We start from the raw sequence: 22,730 nt of genomic DNA on the forward strand, positions 1-22,730 counted from the left end.
TCCCACCCAAACAAGATCTCATTTAGTGTTTCCTATGTCATTGAAGGGTACCAATATTCTTACAGCTGTGTAAACCAGAAATGTAAGACTCATCCTTGACACCTCCTTTGTTTGCCTTGCTTCCCATTATTCAAGTCATTACTCGGTCCTGTTGATTTAATCAAATTTTTTTCTTTTTAAGTCCATACATTTCTCCCTATCAGTATGTCACCATTCTACAAAGCAAATATCATTCTCACTACCGCAGCCTCTGAACTCATCTCTCTACATCCACTCCTGCCTTCTGTGTTTGACCAAAACCCAAGATAGCCCACAAGAGTCCCTGGGGGTACAAGTTCTATATAATTCCCTCCTCATAAGTGTAGGCAGAACTGTAAATACGATGGATTTCACTCCCATATGAACCTGATGTTACATGATAAAAATGAAAGGATTTTAAAGATATAAAAACCCAAACCAGTTTATTTTTTCATCAAAGGGAGATCATCCCAGACTTATGACCCATGGAAACTGTCAAGATATTAAGTCTGTATTATATTAAGTTGCTAAGTTGCTTACATAGCTGTAAAAAACTAATACATTCCTCCAAATGATTCTAAACACATCTGCCAGAGTGCTCCTTTTAAAAAAAAAAAAAAATTAAGATTTTTTTTTTTTCTTAAAACACTTTAAGAGCTTTGCATTACCCTTCAGATAAAATACTAAAACTGTTTAGTACTGTTCCCCATAGTACCCCTAATGCTTTGCACATTTCTAGGCACAAAAAGAGAGTTTTTATATATTTATTAAAGAAATAACAACCGGGCGTGGTGGCTCATGCCTGGAATCCCAGAACTTTGGAAGGCCAAGGCAGGCGATCGCAAGGTCAGGAGTTCGAGACCAGCCTGAACCAACATGGTGAAACCCCGTCTCTACTGAAAATACAAAAATTAGCTGGGCATGGTGGCGGGCGCCTGTAATCCCAGCTACTCGGGAGGCTGAAGCAGGAGAATCACTTGAACCCGAGAGGCAGAGGTTGCAGTGAGCGAGATCGCACCACTGCACTCCAGCCCGGGTAACAGTGCGAGACTCGTCTCAAAAAAAAGAAATAAATACACCAAACAAATATAAACCAAAAAAAAGCAGGGAATACAAAATAATCTCAGAAGGTTACATTCAAAGTTAAAAATGAAAATAAATACTAAAAAAAATTTTGTAATGAAAAAGGTGGTGTGGTCATTAGACAAACACAAATCAAAACCACAATGAGATACCATCTCAGGCGCGTCACAATGGCTATTGTTAAAAAGTCAAAAAAACGACAGATGCTGGTGAGGTTGCGGATAAAAAGAAACATTTATACGCTGTTGGAGGGAATGTCAATTAATTCAACCACTGGGGAAGACAGTGTGGCAATTCCTCAAGGACCTAAAAGCAAAACTACTATTCAACCCAGTAACCCAATTACTGGGCATATATCCAAAGTAAAAGAAATCATTCTATCATAAAGACACATCCATGTATATGCTCACTGCAGCACTATTCACAATAGCAAAGACATGGAATCAACCTAAATGCTCATCAGTGACACACTGGATAAATAAATGTGGTACTTATACACCGTGGAATACAATGCAGCATAAATAAGAAGAAAACCACATCCTTTGCAGGAATTTGGATGAAGCTGGAGGCCATTATCCATTGCAAACTAACGCAGGAACAGAAAACCAAACACAGCATGTTCTCACTTCTAAGTGGAAACTAAATGATGAGAACACACGGAGACATAAAGGGGGTGACAGGGAATGGGAGGAGGGAGAGGATCAGGAAAAGTAACTAACGGGTAGTAGGCTTAATACCTGGGTGACAAAACAATCTCTACAACAAACCCCCATGACACAAGTTTACCTATATAACAAACCTGCACTATACCCCTGAACTTAAAAGTTAAATTTTTTAAAAGAAGAAAAAGGTAGTGAAAGAAAATGTAAAAAGCAATGAATCTTTATTTTATATAAAAGAAATATAAAACTCTTAAAGATTTGGCTTTCTTATCATTTAGAAAGAAGCTCTCACAGTGGAAGACTATAATATGACATAAGAAGAAATGTGGACTTGGAGACACAGAAGGTGAGATAAATGGATCAATGTTAAGCTTAAAAAACATTCTCTAGAATTCAATCACAATTTCCTCACCTCTGTCTTCTAATCTTCTAATTTCATATTCCTGTCCAATTTTTATAATTATAATAATTTGACTTGTCATCACTTTCATAAAATTACTCCATAAAGTAGCGGCTTTTCAATAATTTTCCTACCCCTATAGATTTGAGTGGTATAATAGTAGCAACAAGTATCCCTAGGAGCCTCAGTATACAGATGATATTTAAAGTGATGGGACTGGGTAAGATAACCTCAATGAAGAATATAGAGAAGAAGAAACAAAGACTGTGTCCTAGGGTACTCTACCTTTTAGAGATAAAGAAAAAAGAAAAGACAAGCAGAAAGAACTGCAAACAAGTAGCCAACAATGAGAAAGTTAACCAAAAAAGTATGATGTGCTAGACGAAACTGTCTCAAGAAGAATAATTAATTGGGTCAAATACTGCTCATTTATAATTCTACCTACCATGTATCTACCCCACATTAGTAATATGAAAATTGGAAATGATGAAGAGGTTAAGATCCTTGGAGAAAAATGCAAGCCTATTTCTCACAATCACATTCAAATTTAAGTTTCTAAATCAATGGAAAATTCACAATCAAATTTAAAGGCCTAGAAAATATTTCAATCAAAACTTTTTGCCATTGTCATTTTAATGCTGTTAAGAGAAAAACCAAACTTCAAACCTAAACTTCTAACAATGTCCAGAATGCTTTCATTTCAAAGAAAATCCATCATACCTCTGCCAACTTGTATGGCAAAATAAGCTTTTCTCCCACTGTCACCGTCTTCCTTGTAACTAATGCTTCAAATAGCATCTCTTCTTTAACCTATAAAACAGAAAAGTAAACTCAGTTATGTAAGATTTATGACAATGGGTTGAATTATCTTTTGAAAAAGCCAAATAGAGGAGGAAAAGCTTAATGAGATTAGCAATTATACAGCAGAGAAAAAAGTCAATACACTGGGCAATTTTAATACTGGCCAAAATGGAATTTAAGTGTCCCACTCAAAAGACAAATGGGTTTTTTCAAGTTAAAGTTTGCTTTCTGATCATAACAGAGAAACATGTTTCATTGTGCAGAATACAGAAAATATAGAATAGTACAAAAAACATTTTAAGATGATCAACCATAATCCCACAAGCTGGAGGCAAGGACTAAAAAGTGACAGCACTTCTTGAATTCCAGAAATATTCCAAAGGATATTTATTTATGTTTCAGATATTTCTTCTTCATGAATCTTGAATTCTAGGAATATTCCAAAATATACTTATGTTTCAGATATTTCTTCTTATTCATGAATGATAAACTTTTAAGATAAAGTTGACACTTCCTTTGTTCTCACTCTCTCCCCAGAGGCAAATACTATCATGAATTTCATGTTATCATTTCAGTTAATGTTTCTACACTTTTACATGTATTAAATATACTCATAAACAGTATGCTATACTGTCAAATGAATTTAATGTTTATCTATAAAGTATCATATTGCCCATATGTTTTTCAGATCTAACTATGTGGATAATTTTTTATTATTATTATTTTTTGAGACAGAGTTTCACTCTGCCATTCAGGCTGCAGTGCAGTGGTGCGATCTCGATTCAGTGCAGCCTCGACCGCCCAGACTCAAGCAATCCTCCCGCTTCAGCCTCCCAAGCAGCTGGGACTACAGGCACACACCATGTTGATAATTTAAATCAACCTTATTCATTTTAACTGCTATATACCGTTGCAGCATATAAATATACCACAGTGTGTAATCCATTCACCTCTTTGTAGGCATTTACACTATTTACAATTTTGTATGATTAGAAAATAAACTACAATGAATATTGTTGCACATGAGTTCAAAAGTTTCTGTGAAGAACAAACCTATAAGTAGAAGGTTAGAGCATACATATTTTCAGCTTTAGAGAATACTACCAAACTCCTATATATAATTCTTACCAATATGCTCTCTCAGCAGTAGCACTGAGAGTTCTTATTTCTTCCAAACCTTGACTATACTTAATGTTACCAGACCTTAGAATTTTGTCATGATGATGGGCATGAAGTGGTAAAACAAGGACATTTTATAAAAGTATCCATACATAATAAAAACATAACATTCATAAATGTAGGCAATATAAAAATTTATCAGGTAAAAAATATTAGATTATAACAGCTGTGAGTGGTAGCTCACGACTGTACTCCCAGCACATTAGGAGGCCAAGATGGGTGTATCACTTGAGGTCAGGAGTTCAAGAACAGCCTGGCCAACATGGGAAACCCTGTCTTGACCAAAAATACAAAAATTAGCCAGACGTGGTGGTGCACACCTGTAATCATAGCTACTCGGGTGGCTGAGGCAGGAGAATCACTTGAAACCGGGAGGCAGAGGTTGCAGTGAGCCAAGACCATGCCACTGCACTCCAGCCTAGGAGACAGAGTCAGATTCCATCTCAAAAAAAAAAAAAGAAAATAGATTATAAGGAGGAGATTGAGTTATAAAATGATAGGAAGAGGCATTACCCTGCCACCAACAACGTATGATAGATCAATAATCTTTTAAAGAACAACTTTGAACCATATTGAATGGATAAATATTATCTAGCAAATATAACACCTTTCAGAGCATTCACTGATCAACTCTCAAATTCCAAAAACTGGAAATAATTTGAGGCATATTAAGTTCACAAAATGCAGTAAAGCCAAAAATCAACAACCAAATTTAAATAAAAGGCCTCAACCTTTTAGATTTATTTAAAATACATTAAGGAACAAAAACAATACCAGATTACACAAAAATGACAAAACTAACAAAGCTAAGAAAAAAAATGTAATAAAATCCAAAGCTATATTGTGAGGTATATTGCTGCAATTATTAAAAGTAAATATTGGCTGGGTGAGGTGGCTCACACCTATAATCCCAAGGCAGTAGGAGTGCTTGAGCTCAGGAGTTAAAGACCAGGTTGGACAACACAGCAAGACCTCCTCTCTACTAAAAATAAAATTTAATGTGCCTGAACTCACAAGTACTCAGGAGGTTGAGGCGGGAAGATTGTTTGAGCCCAGGAGATCAAAGCTACAGTGAGCCATGATCGTGCCACTGCATTTCAGCCTGGGGCTACAGGCACATGCCACCACGACCAGCTAATTTTTTTTTTTTTTTTTAAGACAGAGTTTTTCTTTTGTTACCCAGGCTGGGGTGCAATGGCACAATCCTGGCTCACCGCAACCTCCACCTCCCAGGTTCAAGCAATTCTTCTACCTCAGCCTCCCGAGTAGCTGGGATTAGAGATGGGGTTTCATCATGTTGCCCAGGCGGGTCTTGAACTCCTAAACTCAAGCAATCCACCTGCCTTGGCCTCCCAAAGTGCTGGGATTACAGGTGTGGGCCATCGTGCCCAGCCTCATACCATGGACTCTTATACAACAACAAAAAAGAAGAATATAGAATATAGAAATCAGCATTGAAAGATCTCAAAAACATACTATGGAATGAAAAAAAGCCAAGTTTCAGAATAATACATACAGTGTAACATTTATATAATAAAAGACTGAAAACATGCAAAACTATGTATTCTTTATAAAAAACATCTATCTATACTGAAAATATAGAAACAAGAATAGGAATGATGAGCACCAAATTCATAACAGTGGTTACCTCTGGTGGAGACAGGGTACAAGGGTACACAGTGGGCTTCAATTATATGCAATATTTTATTACTTGAGTGGGGCTGTGAGTAAGGGTTGATTATATTGTTTTCTATATAATATTGTGTGCTGGCAACATTTCATAACAAGGAAAAAAGGAAGAAAATATCCTAAAACAAATTAATATGTAACAAGTAAAATGTTAGAACTGATCAATCTAAAAGCCAACTCTTTGAAAACATGAAAGATGGCTGGGCGCAGTGGCTCATGCCTGTAATCCTAGCACTTTGGGAGGCCGAGGCGGGAGGATCACCTTAAGTCAGGAGTTCGAGACCAGCCTGACCAATATGGAGAAACCCCATCTCTACTAAAAATACAAAATTAGCCGGGTGTGGTGGTGTATGCCTGTAATCCTAGCGACTCGGGAGGCTGAGGCAGGAGAATCGCTTGAACCTGGGAGGCAGAGATTGCGGTGAGCCGAGATTGCACCATTCATTGCACTCTAGCCTGGGCAACAAGAGCACAATTCCGTCTCAAAAAAAGAAAACATAAAAGACAAATCTCACACAAAGCAAAAGAAAAAAACTAAGAAACATAAACAGCTAATACCATAGAGAAAAATTTTAAAGAGTGAAATTAACAGACTGTTTACAAAGAACTCAAAAGCAGGCCGGGCGCGGTGGCCCACGCCTGTAACCCCAGCACTTTGGGAGGCCGAGACGGGAGGATCACAACGTCAGGAGATCGAGACCATCCTGGCTAACACGGTGAAACCCCCGTCTCTACTAAAAATACAAAAAAAAAAAAAAAATTAGCCGGACGTGGTGGTGGGCGCCTGTAGTCCCAACTATTCGGGAAGCTGAGGCAGGAGAGTGGCATGAACCCGGGAGGCGGAGCTTGCAGTGAGCCGAGATTGTGCCACTGCACTCCAGCCTGGGCGACAGAGCAAGACTCCATCTCAAAAAAAAAAAAAAAATAAGAACTCAAAAGCAACAAATTGTAAATATCCAATACATCATTTTTAGAAAAACACAGATCATCCAAATAACTCAAGCCAGATTTGAAAATCCTAAAAAATTAGTTAAAAAGGAACAAATAAAAAGACATCAAATACAGTTGCTCATAAGGTTGACCTCTCTCAAACCCTTGAGGAACATATTATTCTCTGCTAATGATCCTTCTAACTGCAGAAAAAGGAACAAGGGTACAAAAACTGTCAACTCATTTCATGAGTTCTCTTTAACTAGCACAAAAACCTGACAAAGATTATACATAGATCTATGCATACCCACACAACCCCAAAACATACTAATCTTGCATATCATATTTGGTAAGGATCCTAAATAAAATATTACCCAATTCATGATTTTTTAATCAGCTCCTCTATAATTTTCTAAAAATTCTTGAATATATTACTTTTAGAATATTCAAAAACCATTAATACAGAACAAGTAGCAATGGGTTCAATATCCATTCTACAAAGTTTCTCATATTTACCTAATTAAAAATCTGATATGTAATTAAAAATCTATTCTTGGCCGGGCACAGTGGCTCACACCTGTAATCCCAACACTTTGGGAGGCCAAGGTGGGTGGATCACCTGAGGTCAGGAGTTCGAGACCAGCCTGACCAACATGGTGAAACCCCATCTTTACTAAAAATACAAAATTAGCCGGGCATGGTGGCGCATACCTGTAATCTCAGCTACCTGGGAGGCTGAGGCAAGAGAATGGCTTGGACCCGGGAGGCAGAGGTTGCACTGAGCCGAGACTGCACCACTGCACTCCAGCCTGGGCAACAACAGCAAAACTCCATCTCAAAAAAACAACAAAAAAAACCCTATTCTTTATATTGTTTCAACAGATGTTAAAATATACTCAAAATACATAAACCTGATAAAAATTCAACAGTTTTTGGTAATGATGATAGTTCTAATATCTCACAACAAAAACATCTTCCACAATTACCCACAATTTATCAATTGGAACCTGTTCACCTTTCAATAATTTTCACAAGTATCCATGCCAAATAGGCGTTAGTAAAGGCTCAAAACATTCCTTATTGCCTCAGGTAACTACAAAAAAATAACTGAAAAGTAAATAAATAAAGTTAAACCACTACTTTAAAAATATTTGTTCTTCTATTCTATATTTAGCACTGAATTAAATCACCATGGGAAGGAGGGGAATTAAATTAAATCACAACTAAAGAGTCTGAATGTTAAATAAACCAGTCAATGTGCTTATCTTTGTACTCTATCTCAACCAAAGCCTTAAGATTGCAATTATTATTATCAGTCTTAACCAACTACAGGCAATCATTTTCTAAAATAATTTCTAAGTACTAACTAAAGATGGGATAGGTATCTTCTTTAGTTCCTGAACTTTGAAGCTATTTTCTTTCTACTTAATACTAAACCTCAGCCCTAGAACCAAGCCAAACTATACACAAGAAGAAATTTAAGAAGCCGGGGTTCAAAAGTAAGATTTTCTGTCAAATCATATTTGCCATTTGCCATTGTCTTTGATACTGGTTTGCCCAATTCTCAGAATTAGATTTCTCTCTTTTTTTTTTAAACCTATACCTGAGTTCCTCTTTGAGTTGCCTGAATTGTTCTTATCAGTCTCTTACCAAAGAAGAAATGATGCACTAGAAACAGAAGCCCTGGTTTCTGCTGAACTGCGTAGACTTACAAGTAAGACCATTAGCCACAATGCCCTGTCACAATACCAAATGCTTGACTAAAATATCACCTGAAATACCTGACTAAAATGCCGTCTGTTCTCCGGCCTTTATGATCTTCAAAATCACAACCTTCAGATGCCACACTCCAACTCCTGGTAGAACTTCTTTCCAGTAAGTCTAGTTCCAATTCAAGGTACTCCCTTCCCCTGCCTCTTCCTCTGCCAGGTTATCATTCCACTGAAGTTAATAAGCAATGCCCAATCACATACAGAAAAAATAAATGCTGCGTGGTTAGATAAATAAGAAAGAGGTATCTATTGCTCTCAAAGAGCACTGCAGCCTTACAACAGACACAAACTAATAATTAACTTTATGCTCTAAAACTAAATTATGCTACGTAGAAACAAATGCTCTGTATTTAGGGAGTCAGTTTAGACCACTTAAGGTTAAACCACATGAAGTGGCCTATGAACCAAGATTTGGAAGATGAATAATATTTTTTTAAAAAGCAAGCTATTCATAATTGTCAAAAACTGAAAACAACCAAAATGTTCTTCAACAGATAATGAATAAACTATAGCACATCTATATAATGGAATATTATCCCATGATAAACAGAAATGAGCTATCAAGTCACAGAAAGATATGAATGAATCTTTTTTTTTGTTTCTAGAGACAGGGTCTCGCTCTGTTACCCAGGCTGGAGTGTAGTGGCACGATCTAAGCTCACTGCAACCTCTGCCTCTGGGGTTCAAGCCTCCCACCTCAGCTTACCAAGCAGCTGGGACTACAGGTACATGTCACCACGCCCAGCTAATCTTTGTGTTTTTTTTTGTTGTTGTTGTTTTTAGTAGAGACGGGGTCTCCCTATGTTGCCCAGGCTGGTCTTGAACTCCTAGGGTTCAAGCAACTCACTTGCCTCAGCCTCTCAACGTGCTGGGATTGCAGGCATGAGCCTCCAGACATAAATAAATCTTAAGTGCGTATTACTAAGTAAAACAAATCAGTCTGAAAAATCTACATATTGCATGATTCAATTATATTACATCCTGGAAAGTGCAAATCTATATATCTAGTAAAAAGCTCAGTGGTTGCCAGCAGTTTAGGGGGAGGGACTGAACAGGTAAAGCACAGGGGATTTTTACGGCAGTGAAACTATTCTGTATGATACTATCATAGTGGACACATGACTTCTTGCATCTGTCAAAAACCAAATAGCATGAAGAGTGGAACTTAATGTATGCAAATATTAAAAATTATTTAAGAGATCGGGGGATTCCACGAAGGAATGTAGACCATGACAAGAAAACAGCATGCAAGACAAATATATGAAACCTCAACAAATGGGGTGGAAGGAAAAGGTGCTGTTCTAAGTAATTTTGGAAATGAGTGAAGTCTGCAGGATTAAAGGCAGAAGGAATTGCTCATAAGTACTGTATTCTAGTTGAAAAAGTCATTTCCCAGAGGGGTACAGGTTAACAATTTTGATACCACTATACACGTATACTGGAATTAAATAAGTACATGGATGGCAGAGGACAGAAGACAGCTTTCTCATTGTTGAAGCGGGAGTTCACAGATAAGCAAGGGAAGAAGGCTAGAATGATCCACGTGGGGAATGGATTACAGCTGGAGACATTATCATGAACTCATGTTTACCTTTATATAGATACAGATGATTACATATTAAAATATGTATAGATACATGTATATACACAGGTTAGTATATACACACATATATTTCCTTGCTATGCCAGATGATAGGACCTATAAGAAATGACACCCCATCTGATGGGATAAATCTGGCAAGATGAGAAGGGGTAGGCAAGAGAGAAGCTAGCTAAGAAAACATGATAAATCATCACTCCAGGAAGAAAGAATCAGGTAATAAAGGCCCTTGGTGTAAGAAGAAGCATGGTAGGAGATGAGAACCTTTATGTCCTATTCAACCCATAAGGAAAAAAAAAAAGTAGTATCCTTTTTTCTCCACCCACCCAAATACCCCCATCTTGAAACAAAATAATCTAACCAAAATCTTAGTATGAGAAGAAATCTCAAATATGAAAAGAGAAAAATTAGCATAGTCCCAGAATATTACACAGTCTAGTGTGGAAACATTCATCCTATCCAGCAAATTTAGGGACTATGGATGTCTGGAGCAAGTGGAGGCAGAGAAGAAAACACAAATTTTATAAGGATTCTGCCACACTCAATAGCAAACTGAGGCAGGTATCAGGAAAAATTCGATCTTTTGGAAATGCTATTTAAAAATAGTGCCTAATAAAAGCATTATTAACAGAAAGCATTAACCCGTTTACACCTACAAAATACACAAAATAAAAAATAAAAAGTTACAAAGATTTGAAATGACAACTGAAAATGTAATCACTCACCTCTAATAATTCTGAGACAATAGGCAGAACTTCAGGATTACAGATATCAATGGAGTCATCCCGGTATGTCTTCTTTTTGTAACAGATATTACCCAAATGCAGTATGGCTGAGAGAAGAGAGAAAATCCTGGGAAAATAAAACACAAATTATAGCTTAGTTGTGTCCATTCCCAAAGCTCATTTCATTCTAAAATTCTAGTTAAGCAAATTAACCAGTACAAATATGAAGTATTTAGCCTTTGGAAAATAAGCAATATGGGAATAATTACTAAAATTTACTGAGGGTTTATGTATATGTCAGGTACTGTTCAAAATGCTTTTCATGGCCTTAAGTATACCACTTCTTATATAGTCATTTCAAAGGGACTTCTGCTATTGCCTGAATTTGTCACAGTGTTTTAAAAAGGCCATGCCTCTCTAAATGCTATTTATCCTGCCAGGAATGCTTTTTTCCTATACTGTTTCAGATACACTGAATCAGAATTGCCAAAGGAAAGGCCTTGAATCTGTATTTTTTTTAATCAAGTATCCTAGCCGATTTTTTATTATTAGTTATGTTGTTAAAATGCTTTTCTATACCATATTATGGTACTTGGGGTAAAGTGTGTGTGTGTGTGTGTGTGTGTGTGTGTGTGTGTGTGTGTGTGTGTGTGTGTGTGTGTGTGTGTGTGTGTGTGTGTGTGTGTGTGTGTGTGTGTGTGTGTGTGTGTGTGTGTGTGTGTGTGTGTGTGTGTGTGTGTGTGTGTGTGTGTGTGTGTGTTAAGTATGAAGCCATGTGGGGTATATTAATCTCTACTGTGAAACAACTTCATATGGACCCTCCATTATAAATTTCCCTCCTGAGTCAGAAGAGCATGTGCCCTCCAATCAACAACTAATCCCTCCACTTATGCTATATATCCCATCAACTCCTGTTAATTCAGGAACCTTAGGTTACCAAGGACCTCCATGTAGCTAAGAACAATATATTATGTTATTGACTTATCTGACATCTCAGAGGCATTTAACACAGCTAAACAATCCATTGAAAAACTCTTCTTCAGTCTCCTTATACATATACAGCTTTGTGTCACGTGCAGTTATTTTCTTAGAATAAATACGGCTTACAAAATTTGGCTTATGAAAATTTAACACTATGTTTTCCTAAAATTAGGAAGTATTCCAACTAAAACTAAGATATTGCTTTAGGAACCTGAAATATTACCTTAGGAACATTTGAGAGGTACTGAATCACCATCTAACTTATAAATCTAATTTTTCAAATAATTTAAAGTTTTTCAATCTTTGAATCATTCACGTGACTCACAGGAAATACAAGTCTATTATAAAAATAATTAATAATGTTATTCTGGATTAAAGAATAAACTATCAACTGAAACATAAACACTAATGGAAGTCAAAAGACAAACACAAATTCATGAGCCTCTTTTAAAAATGATTTTTAATAGAAATTCACTAATTTTCATTGAACTGTAGTTTATGTCACCAATTGAGTTGGTATGCCAACTTACATATTGTATTATTTGATTTTAATTGACTTCTCATAAAAAGATTCTAGCAAATAGCCTGCTAATTAAAGAGTCATACCAATGATGTAAGTGCAAGCAAACAAGAAAACAGCAGAGGTGATTTTCTCCTACTCTCAGTATAGGGTCATCAATCATGAGGTTAAAAATTAACAACAGAGGTCAGGCGCAGTGGCTCATGCTGGTAATCCTAGCACTTTGAGAGGTCGAGAAAGGCAGATCACTTGAGCCCAGGAATTCAATACCAGCATAGGCAACACGGCAAAAAAAATACAAAATTAGCTGAGTGTGATGGTACAAGCCTGCAGTCCCAACTTCTTGGGAAGTTGAGGTGGGAGGATCATCTGAGCCTGGGGAGGTTGAGGCTGCAGTGAGCACTCCAGCCTGGGTGACAGAGTAAGACCCTGTCTCAAAAAAAAAAAAAAATTAATATAATCAGATCTGACATATTCATCAACACGACTCTCCCCTTCAAAAAAGTTATTAAGTAACTATTTTTTTCTGGTGAGAGCCAAGGTTGAGTCTCTAATTTTAAATAATTTGTTTCAAATATAATTTATCTCATCTTTATCTCAAATTTTTATATTTTTAATTTGTTTAGATTTACAATTAAAAGACTTAATAGAATAGTGCAGATATAAACTATACAGAGGAAATACACTGAAAATTAAATACTATGCATCTGATAAGTATGCATAATTTAATAAGATTAGAGATCACTAATATATAAAAAATAAAGAGCTATAAAAATAGTGTTACAAAGCAAAAGTTTTAAGTAAGGTCCATGGATAGGCTTCAGGGGCACCATAAATTCCTGCATTTATATACAAATTGTTAAGGATGTACATTTTACAACAACAACAGTGTCAGCTTTCATCAGATTCTCAAAATAATTTATGACAAAAAAAGGAATTAGAAATAATGCTCGAGATGGATGAGGTACTAGATGAGGAATACCACTTAGAAAACTATTTAAAAAGATCAACGGCAGAAATCTTTCAAAGACATATCATGTGTTCTCTACTAGAGGTATAAAAATACAACAAGTAAACTCACTGTCTTCGTGTCTTGGGAAGAAATCCTACCATTTCCATGGCAAGTTGTAGGCGCTCAAAGTCATGTCTCAAATCTTCTCCTTCCACCGTGAAGCAATCCTGCTTATTTAAAATAAAAGTTTAAAAATCAAGATTATATATTTTAAAATAATGTGGGCCATTCAGAAATATGGTAATTTAGGATAGGTACCTGTATGTATAAATGCAAATTAGAGCTGGTAGAATAGTAAGAGCTAGTCAAATTCATTAGATCTCTTATCTTACTACAGGTATGGAAACTAAACACATACTTATTAAAATACCAATAAGTTACTTTTGCTCTCCCTTTCACAATCACCAAGATTAGGATCTCAAAAGTTAACTTAAGATAAAGAGCTAGCTGTACTTAATAAGTGTGCTGATACTAAGTTTAATTTTGAGTGGTTCTAAAGGGTTTCAGAAATTCAAAGCATTTAAGGGCGCTCAATTCCACCAGCAAATATTATTTATTCAACAAATATTTAACAAGTGCGTACCCTATGTAAGGCACTGAACTAGATATTAGTGACACAAAAATAAATTTTAGAAGAGGCAATAATTTAGTTGAAGAGTGAACCCCAGGTTTACATAATATAGTTTGTTACATCTATCTAATCTATATTTATATGGATCTATATAGATTTTTTTTTTTTTTAAGACAGGGTCTCATTCCTGTTGCTCAGGCTGGAGTACAGTGGCATGATCTTGGCTCACTGCAGCTTCGACCTCCCGGGCTCAGGTGATTCTCCCACCTCAGCCTCCCAAGCAACTGGGACTACCCAGCTAGTCCTACCATGACCGGTTAGTTTTTTGTATTTTTAATAGAGACAGGGTTTCACCACATTGCCCAGGCTAGTCCTGAACTCCCGGACTCAAGCAATCCACCCACCTAGGCCTCCCAAAGTGCTAGAATTACAGGCGTGCGCCACTGTGCCCAGCCTGTTACATCTACATTAGATATATACATATATAATTATTCATATATTTTATATATGTAATTATTTCCTAATGAAATAACAGACAACATGGTAATCAAACAAGGAAAGAAAGAAGTATATGTGAAAGTATAAAAACCCTCAGAAAACACATCAGATGAGTCAGTAAAAATAGTTGTGAATAGTCACATATGCCTGTAATCCCAGCTACTTGGAAGGCTGAGGTAGGAGGATTGCTTGAGCTCAGGAGTTTGAGACCAGCCTGGGCAACACAGCATGACACCATCTCAAGAAAAAAACAATTGTTGTGGAATACCAGATTTAAAAAATACTACTTTTTAAGCGTAATCCTTGCATTTCAGTTCCTAAAATAGTCAAACAGTGGTAGACATACTCTAAATCTTCAAAACAATAAGTGAGTCATAAATCTCTTTACTGTAAGTTCTCACAGTCCCTTGCACTTTCAAAAACCGCCTCATATTTGCATTTACATTTTTAATGCCTATCTTCCTAGGGAATATTCTCTGAAGTACTCAGTGAAGTATATGAACTGTTAATTGTCTTATTAACTGCAGATCCCCAGTGCGAAGTCAGTGCCAAAAACAAGTCATTATTTCGGTAAATACATAGTCGTTGAATTATTGAATAATATATAAATATTGAATTGAATGAAACATTCCTTTTTCAGAAATAAAGAAAGTGCTCATTTTATTTTATAAAAAGTATTTATCAAGTATTTACCATGTAGAAGAAAATCTGTTTTAGGCACTGTAAGCATTAGTTAATGAATATCTAAAGCTTAAAATTAAGTTTTGAAATGCTGTTAATAATATTTTTATTCTCTACATGGAAAGCTACACATGCATAGTTTAAAAATTTAAATTCACCACAAGTAAAGTTCTTTCTGAGAACCCATGCATTTAATTTTATTACTATAAAATTGCTTTCAATAAGCAATTTTAAGACATTCTACTAACATGCCAATGTCCCACTCATTAAAATAATTGTTTTTTTTTTTTGAGATAGAGTGTCGCACTTGTTGCCCAGCTGGTGTGCAATGACGCAATGTCTGCTCAGTGCAACCTCTGCCTCCCGGGTTCAAGCAATTCCCCTGCCTCAGCTTCTCAAGCAGCTGGGATTACAGGTGCATGCCACCATGCCAGGCTAATTTTCTTATATTTTTTAGTAGAGACGGGGTTTCACCACATTGGCCAGGCTGGTCTCAAACTCCTGACCTCAGAAGATCCGCCCGCCTCAGCCTCCCAAAGTGCTGGGATTACAGGAGTAAGCCACCGTACCTGGCCCTAAGATAAATTTTTAAACACATTCTTCTTTTACCTATAGTAACTAACCTTTTGTAAAAAGCTCTCTTGCTACTCTTCCCCCTAGTCTCAAAACACAAACAGTTCATTCGCTTTATGATTTAACAAATATTTTCCTATTACAAGTGGCAAGGCAGGGGGCATCTATGCTTCCACATGTGTCAGTAATGATTCTTCTAACTAACAGTGTTCTAATCTGCCCCGAAAGTGAATGGAACAATTAATGTATATAAAATAGTGGGAAAGTACACCGAAAGAGGCACTGAAACATATTTGTATTTGCTCTTATCCTTAATCAAACGTTCTTAGAAACCCAAAGTGGTCTCAGTGAATATCAAAATCATAGTTTAAAAAAAAGTGTATTAATTCCCTTCTCTGTTTCTCTGATGATAACTGTAGAAGAAAAACTAAGGATAAATTATATCTCCCAGAACAGACATGACTTTATCTTAATTTGGGCTCCCTGGGAGGCAGATCTTGAGACAGACCAAGAGTCAAATACAAGTCACAGAGAAAGTGAGAAAGTAAAAGAGAAGACAGACTAAACAGTCTGTGGTAACTACTATGAAAGTAGTTAAATGGAGTTTAATCCCAAGGTTATCTCTGGGAAACAATATAAAACCTACAGAGGTGAGGGAGCTACTGTATTTATATACCATCTAATCTCTCATCAGTCATTGTTTGAAGACTTCTGGAGAGGGAGCAGGCAGCTGTTAGTTCCCAAGTCACTTCTAGAGGGCCCTACAAATGCCAAGTCCTTCCAGGGTTCTGGAAAAAGCCTTCAGGCCCCAGGATCCAAATACTGGTCAGCCAGAATTCAAAGAAATGGTAAGGTTCGTTCCAAGGATAAGGCAGGGAACTAACCAACAACTGTTACAACCCCTTCCACTGAAAGAACATAGGCAATCCTTCTGTCAGCTCCATTTAAGTTCTTGTTTTGTACTTGATAACATGCCACTACATTCCCCCCACAAACATACCCAAATGCTCTTTCATGCTATCAGACCTTGCTCTTTCTATGAGGTGACACACTTTCTCATTTACAAATGCCTAGGATAAACCTAGCATGTAGTAGGCAATTAGTGTGGGTGTGAGGAAGAGAAAGAGAAGAGTCAAATTAGATATTTTCTTCTATCTTGTCTCTATTTCTTAAAATTGTACTTAAGAAATCATACTATCTTGTCTCTTCTTCTTTTTTCTTTGAGATGGAGTCTTGCTCTGTTGCCAAGGTTGGAGTGCAGTGGCACAATCCCAGCTCACTGCAACCTCCGCCTCCTGGGCTCAAGTGGTCCACCTCACCCTCCTGAGGAATAGCTGGGACTACAGGCGTACACCACAGCATCCATCTGATTTTTATATTTTTTTGGAGGGACAGTGTTTTGCCATGTTGCCCAGGCTGGTCTTAAACTCTTGGGCTCAAGCGATCTGCCTAGCTCAGCTTTGCAAAGTGCTGGGATTACAAGCATGAGACACTGTCCAGTTCCATATTATATTTGATCCTTATAAAACCTCTGGTGGTAGTTATGATTGCCTTTCACACAAGCAGCAAGCAGCACTGGCTCAGAATTTAAGCCAATTGCTCCTATGGTGGTGAAGCTTGTTAATAGTGTAGCTGGGATTCCAACCAAGCCTATGTTATTTATCTCCTTTTTTCTTAAGTGATCTCCAGCATCTTTACTAACCTTCAAAGTCAATTGTTTCAGTTTATGTCCTGCACTCTACACTGGTAGTTATAAAAATGTATGATTTCTTAAGTACCATTTTAAGAAACAGAGACAAGTGGCCGGGCACGGTGGCTCATACCTGTAATCCCAGCACTTTGGGAGGCTGAGGCACGCAGATCACCTAAGGTCAGGAGTTCAAGACCAGCCTGGCCAACATGGTGAAAACCTATCTCTACTAAAAATACAAAAATTAGCCAGGCGTGGTGCCGGGCACCTGTAATCCCAGCTACTCAGAGGCTGAGGCAGAAGAATCACTTGAACCCAGAAGGTGGGGGTTGCAGTGAGCCGATATGGTGCCACTGTGCTCCAGCCTGGGTGACAGAGCAAGACACCATGAAAGAAAGAAAAGAAAGAAAGGAAAGAAAAGAAAAGAAAAGAAGAGAGAGAGAGAAACAGACAGAAAGAGAAAGAAAGAAAAGAAAAGAAAAGAAAAAGAAAAGAGAATAGAAGAAAAGAGGATGTTAAGTGCTTTTTTAAAATTTTTTTGAGGCAGGGTTTCACTCTGTCCACCCAGGCTGGAGTGCAGTGGTTCAATCTTGGCTCACTGCAACCTCTGCCTCCCGGGATCAAGTGATTCTCTCACCTCAGCCTCCTGAGTAGCTGGGACTACAGGCACATATCACCATGCCCTGCTAATTTTTTTTTTTTTTTTTTTTTGGTAGGGACAGGGTTTCACTATGTTGGCCAGGTTGGTCTCGAACTCCTGACCTCAAGTGATCCACCCGCTTCCCAAAGTGCTGGGATTACAAGCGTGACCCACCGCACCTGGCCAGATGTGAAGTGCTTTTTAAACGGAAAAATACATGCAGAGAAAGTTGTGGAGTATGCAGAGACCTTATACTAGACTGGCAGAGGGTAAGGAATAAAGCCAGAAAGACATGTTTAAGGGTGTGACCACAAACTTACAAACTGACAGATGGGTTTTGGCAGTAGGAATCTTTATACTGCAAAAATACTTAAAACAGAGTAGATGAAAACATTATGGTTTCAGGGTATCTTGCCCAAGTTGCATCATGATCTCTGAAAGCACTATAGGAGGTCTACCTCATAGGAAACGAGCTTCCACATATTTATAGATGTTTGGATTCCTGTAAAGGTAGTAGTGACCAAGGTTGGAGCTTTGTCTCCACAGAATAATACAGGTCAAATCCCTTTGCAGCATGGTGGAACCAATAGTGTCCTGAGACTATCACTTATGGCAATGACCATTAAAACCCTACCTAATAGTTGGACCCTAAAATTCAAGGCTCAGATAAATAAAAGAATTTGGTGAGGCTGACTGACTATTTACACTGAAGTTACTCAGATCAGGTTTTCTTTTTTTTTTTTTTTGAGACAGAGTCTCGCTCTGTCGCCCAGGATGGAGTGCAGTAGCGCGATCTCGGCTCACTGCAAGCTCCGCCTCCCGGGTTCAGGCCATTCTCCTGCCTCAGCCTCCCAAGTAGCTGGGACTACAGGCGCCCGCCACCACATCCAGCTAATTTTTTGTATTTTTTAGTAGGGACAGGGTTTCACCGTGTTAGCCAGGATGGTCTCAATCTCCTGACCTCGTGATCCGCCCACCTCAGCCTCCCAAAGTGCTGGGATTACAGGCGTGAGCCACCGCAACCGGCCTCAGATCAGCTTTAAGGTACAATGGCAGACATCAGCCAACATATTACCAGTATTTAATTCATTCTCCATATTTTATAATTGAGGAAACAAAGGCTGAGATGTTAACAATAATAAAAAAAAAAAGACATTTAATAGATTATTACCACTCGAAGAGGGGAAATTAACACTTATTAAATATTCTTCTACATGTCAGTCATCATGAGAGTTACTAAAACCTCAAAACACAAGGAGATACTTATATATACATTTACAGAAGAGAAAATAGATTCACAGGTTAAATAACTTTCCAAAGCTTAAAAAAAAAAAAATCTTATAAATAACAGGGCTGGCCAATCCAAAATCTATGTACTTCCAAATCCTCTGCTCTCTCCCATGCAACACTGCTGTTTGTGCTTATTTAATAGGATAACCCTTAAATGGAACTAAATCACCATACAAGGGCAACAACAGGTACCTTGTAAAAAGCAATTTTCTAACTATAGGTCTCCTTGGGACCATTTATACAATCCCACGAAATTCGTAAGTAATGTAGTACAACAGAAGAGTCCTCAAACAATCCTCTCTACCTATGATGCTAGTCACATAAGTTCTAATAACTCACAGGGAAACAAAGTTTAGTTTTCCCCAAATATATTATGAGGAAGAGCTAACAGGAAAGAATAAAGATCCTCAGACTGCTTGCTTTTATTAATTAACATAAGAAAATCAGAAATTAAATTTCAAACTATAATAGATTTTAAAACACAATAAACGGATAATGGTGATGAAAGTATTATTAAGGGAAGAGGAGATTATGGCTACAAAGTTCTTCTAAAGGGAAAGATGGGTAATTATGACTTCAATGGTGGCAACAACATTCACTATGCACTTACTAAGGATTATGTACTCTATCAAGTTCTTTACATGCACAACTTTAAGACTCACAAAACTTAAAGACCATTATTAACCCCTAAAATAAATGAAACTGGAAAATAAGCCAGCCAATATTTATGTTAGGTCATTCTGCTTCAGAGCCCAAATCCTTTTTTTTTTTTTTGAAATAGTCTTGCTGTGTCACCAAGGCTGGAGTGTAATGGTGTGATCTTGTCTCGCTGTAGCCTCAACCTCCTGGGCTCAAGCAATCTGCCTGCCTCAGCCTCCTGAGTAGCTGGAACTACAGGCGTGTATCACTATACCTGGCTTAAATTTTTGTAGAGATAGGGTATCGCCTTGTTGCTCAAGCTAGTCTCAAACTCCCAGTCTCAAGCAATTCTCCCACCTCAGCTTCCAGAAGTGTTGAATTACAGGCGTGAGCCACTACTCTCGGCCCCCAAATTCTTAAGTATTACTTAGACTATCTCTGAAAAGTAGCAGATCAGTTCGCAACTTCACTGTAAGCTCAGAACAGATGATCAAGTCTTCTATTTGCAGTATGTGTTTGCAGTCCCCTACCAGCTTTCCAAGGAGGCATGGTCACTTGGTGTAGTACGTGAAAAAGGAAAAGGCGGAGCTTCTTAAGAATGGCAAAACAACTTAAATTTTTTGTTAAAATGTATCAGAATCTATAAATTTATATGTCAAGTGTTTTTTTCCCCAAAATGTTAAATCTAAACTCCAAAATTACTTGGTTATGTAATAGTAATACAATCAAAATTTCTCTAAAAAAAAAATTATTATTCATGTATACTGATCATTCTCACCTGTGAAATAAGCTAGTTATGCAATCAGTAAAGTTTATAAACATGCAGTGAGAATCAAAGTTGTGGTTCTTTAAAGCAAGGACTAAGAAATGTTTTCAGAAAGAATATTTAATAAATTAATTCATTAGTTAATTAATAGATATAGGAAGATTAGTGTGTGTTTTCAGCCTTTTTACAAGTAACTTAATTGAAAACTTAAGAAAAAAAGTTTTGTGTTCTTTTTATGGTTACAAACTTGTCATAAAATATAACACATAAAGCTAAATTTAGCGGGGCATGGTGGCTCATGCCTATAATCCCAGCACTTTGACAGGCCAAGGCAAGAGAATCACTTGAGGTCAGAGGTTCAAGACCAGCCTGGACAAAATAGTGAGACTCTGTCTCTAATTTAAAAATATACTTCTTAAAATATAGTAATACAATTTTTAAAAAATTAAAGCAAAATGTACCTATTCACTTTATATTACATCATATATCCCCTTAAATCACTCAATTTAAAACATAAAATAGGCTGGGCATAGTGGCTCATATCTGTAATCCCAGCACTTTGGGAGGCCAAGGTGGGCAGATCACTTGAGGCCACGAGTTCAAGACGAGCCTGGCCAATATGGCAAAACCCCATCTCTACTAAAAATAGAAAAATCAACCAGGCATGGTGGCACACACCTGTAATCCCAGCTACTTGGGAGGCCGAGGCATGAGACTCGCTAGAACCCAGGAGATGGAGGTTGCAGGGAGCCAAGATCATGTCCTGTACTCCAGTAAAAGAGCCAGACTCTATCTCAAAAAATAAAAATAAAAAAAAAACACCTTATTTACAGGAATTTCAATACTTATTTTTGGATAATTTTATTAAGGCTACAGACTCTGGCTACTGGGAAAAAAAAATCAAAGAAAAATATACATGCATTCATTGTGTGTAAAGACTGTTCACATATAAAACATAAAGGATGCAATTTTTTGAAATAAACAATAATTACTACTCGTAGTATGTAGGTAATGAAACTACTAAAAAATAATTTTAAAAAATAAAAGGGGAAAAAAACTATAGTTCATACAAATCCACAGCAATGCTGAAGAATCAGGAACATAATCAATTTAATGTTTGTCAAAATAAATATTGAATGTGGACTAAGTCTTAATGACCAGAAAATATCCAAAAAGAAGTAAATTAACTGGCTTTAAATCAACAAACTATACAGATATAAATCAATCATTCAAAAGAAATGAAACATTGATTTATCTTCCTTCCTAGGATTCTTTGTATTTCAGCTGATTTGCATTCTAAATCTTCAGATGGATGCAAATGCGCAATGTGAGTACCCTTTGACAGAAACACAGAATATTTAGGTACTTGTACTGACCGGCTCAGAGTCATAGCAATAATCATCCCAGCTCTGTCTGAGGGGTTTCTTTGTTATCTGAAAGTAAGGCAGATTAGTTAGGTAGAAGTAATGGTTATTATACTTTTCTAATGATCTCTTAGATGTGGTGTGCAAGTAGTACTGCTGCTCTCCACTGAAAAGTTATTTTGCATATAGCAGCATAAAACAAGAAATAATGAAGTCAGTATTCACATTCTGGGAGACTGTATACTATACTACCGAACTCATATATACCATGGGCTCCAGTGACTGTTATTTATATAAACTGAGTCCCACATCCTAGGAATACTGACATTATGACAGGAATATATTATGGTCATTAATTACAAAAAGATCTGAAAGAATAGCAAAATTCCAGACTTCTCTAATACTAACAACTATCAGCTCATTTATGAGAGAATATTACTTTATAAAAAAGAAAATCTTTAATCACCCAAATACGATGCAAATAGTTTAAACTGGGGAGGAAAAAACTCAGAAGCTGAATTAGCAAATATTTTTGAAAAGCTATTTAATTCTATGCATAAAAATTAATAATATATCAGAAATGGATACTTTAAATAACTTGGAATTCTCCATATATTAATACAAAGTCATTAGTTTATATTAATAT

General features: G+C 36.9%; 1 protein-coding gene across 13 annotated transcripts in view; it reads right to left on the reverse strand.

Annotated features, from left to right (window-relative positions):
• Positions 1 to 22,730, reverse strand: part of MYO9A (myosin IXA) — a 308,394-nt gene that overhangs the window by 185,629 nt on the left and 100,035 nt on the right. For 8 of the 13 annotated variants that reach the window (XM_063652720.1, XM_054451475.2, XM_054451474.2 and 5 more), the window contains exons 6-9: positions 22,097 to 22,153; positions 13,442 to 13,539; positions 10,860 to 10,986; positions 2,884 to 2,973 (exon numbers count right to left, since the gene is read on the reverse strand). In XM_063652720.1, the coding sequence (XP_063508790.1) occupies positions 2,884 to 2,973; positions 10,860 to 10,986; positions 13,442 to 13,539; positions 22,097 to 22,153 (372 nt within the window). The remainder of the gene's footprint in view (positions 1 to 2,883; positions 2,974 to 10,859; positions 10,987 to 13,441; positions 13,540 to 22,096; positions 22,154 to 22,730) is intronic. The other 5 variants (XM_063652726.1, XM_063652723.1, XM_063652724.1 and 2 more) reach the window with 1 other exon arrangement.

Source organism: Pongo pygmaeus, chromosome 16, assembly GCF_028885625.2.
Source record: "Pongo pygmaeus isolate AG05252 chromosome 16, NHGRI_mPonPyg2-v2.0_pri, whole genome shotgun sequence".
NCBI classification, from domain to species: domain Eukaryota; kingdom Metazoa; phylum Chordata; class Mammalia; order Primates; family Hominidae; genus Pongo; species Pongo pygmaeus.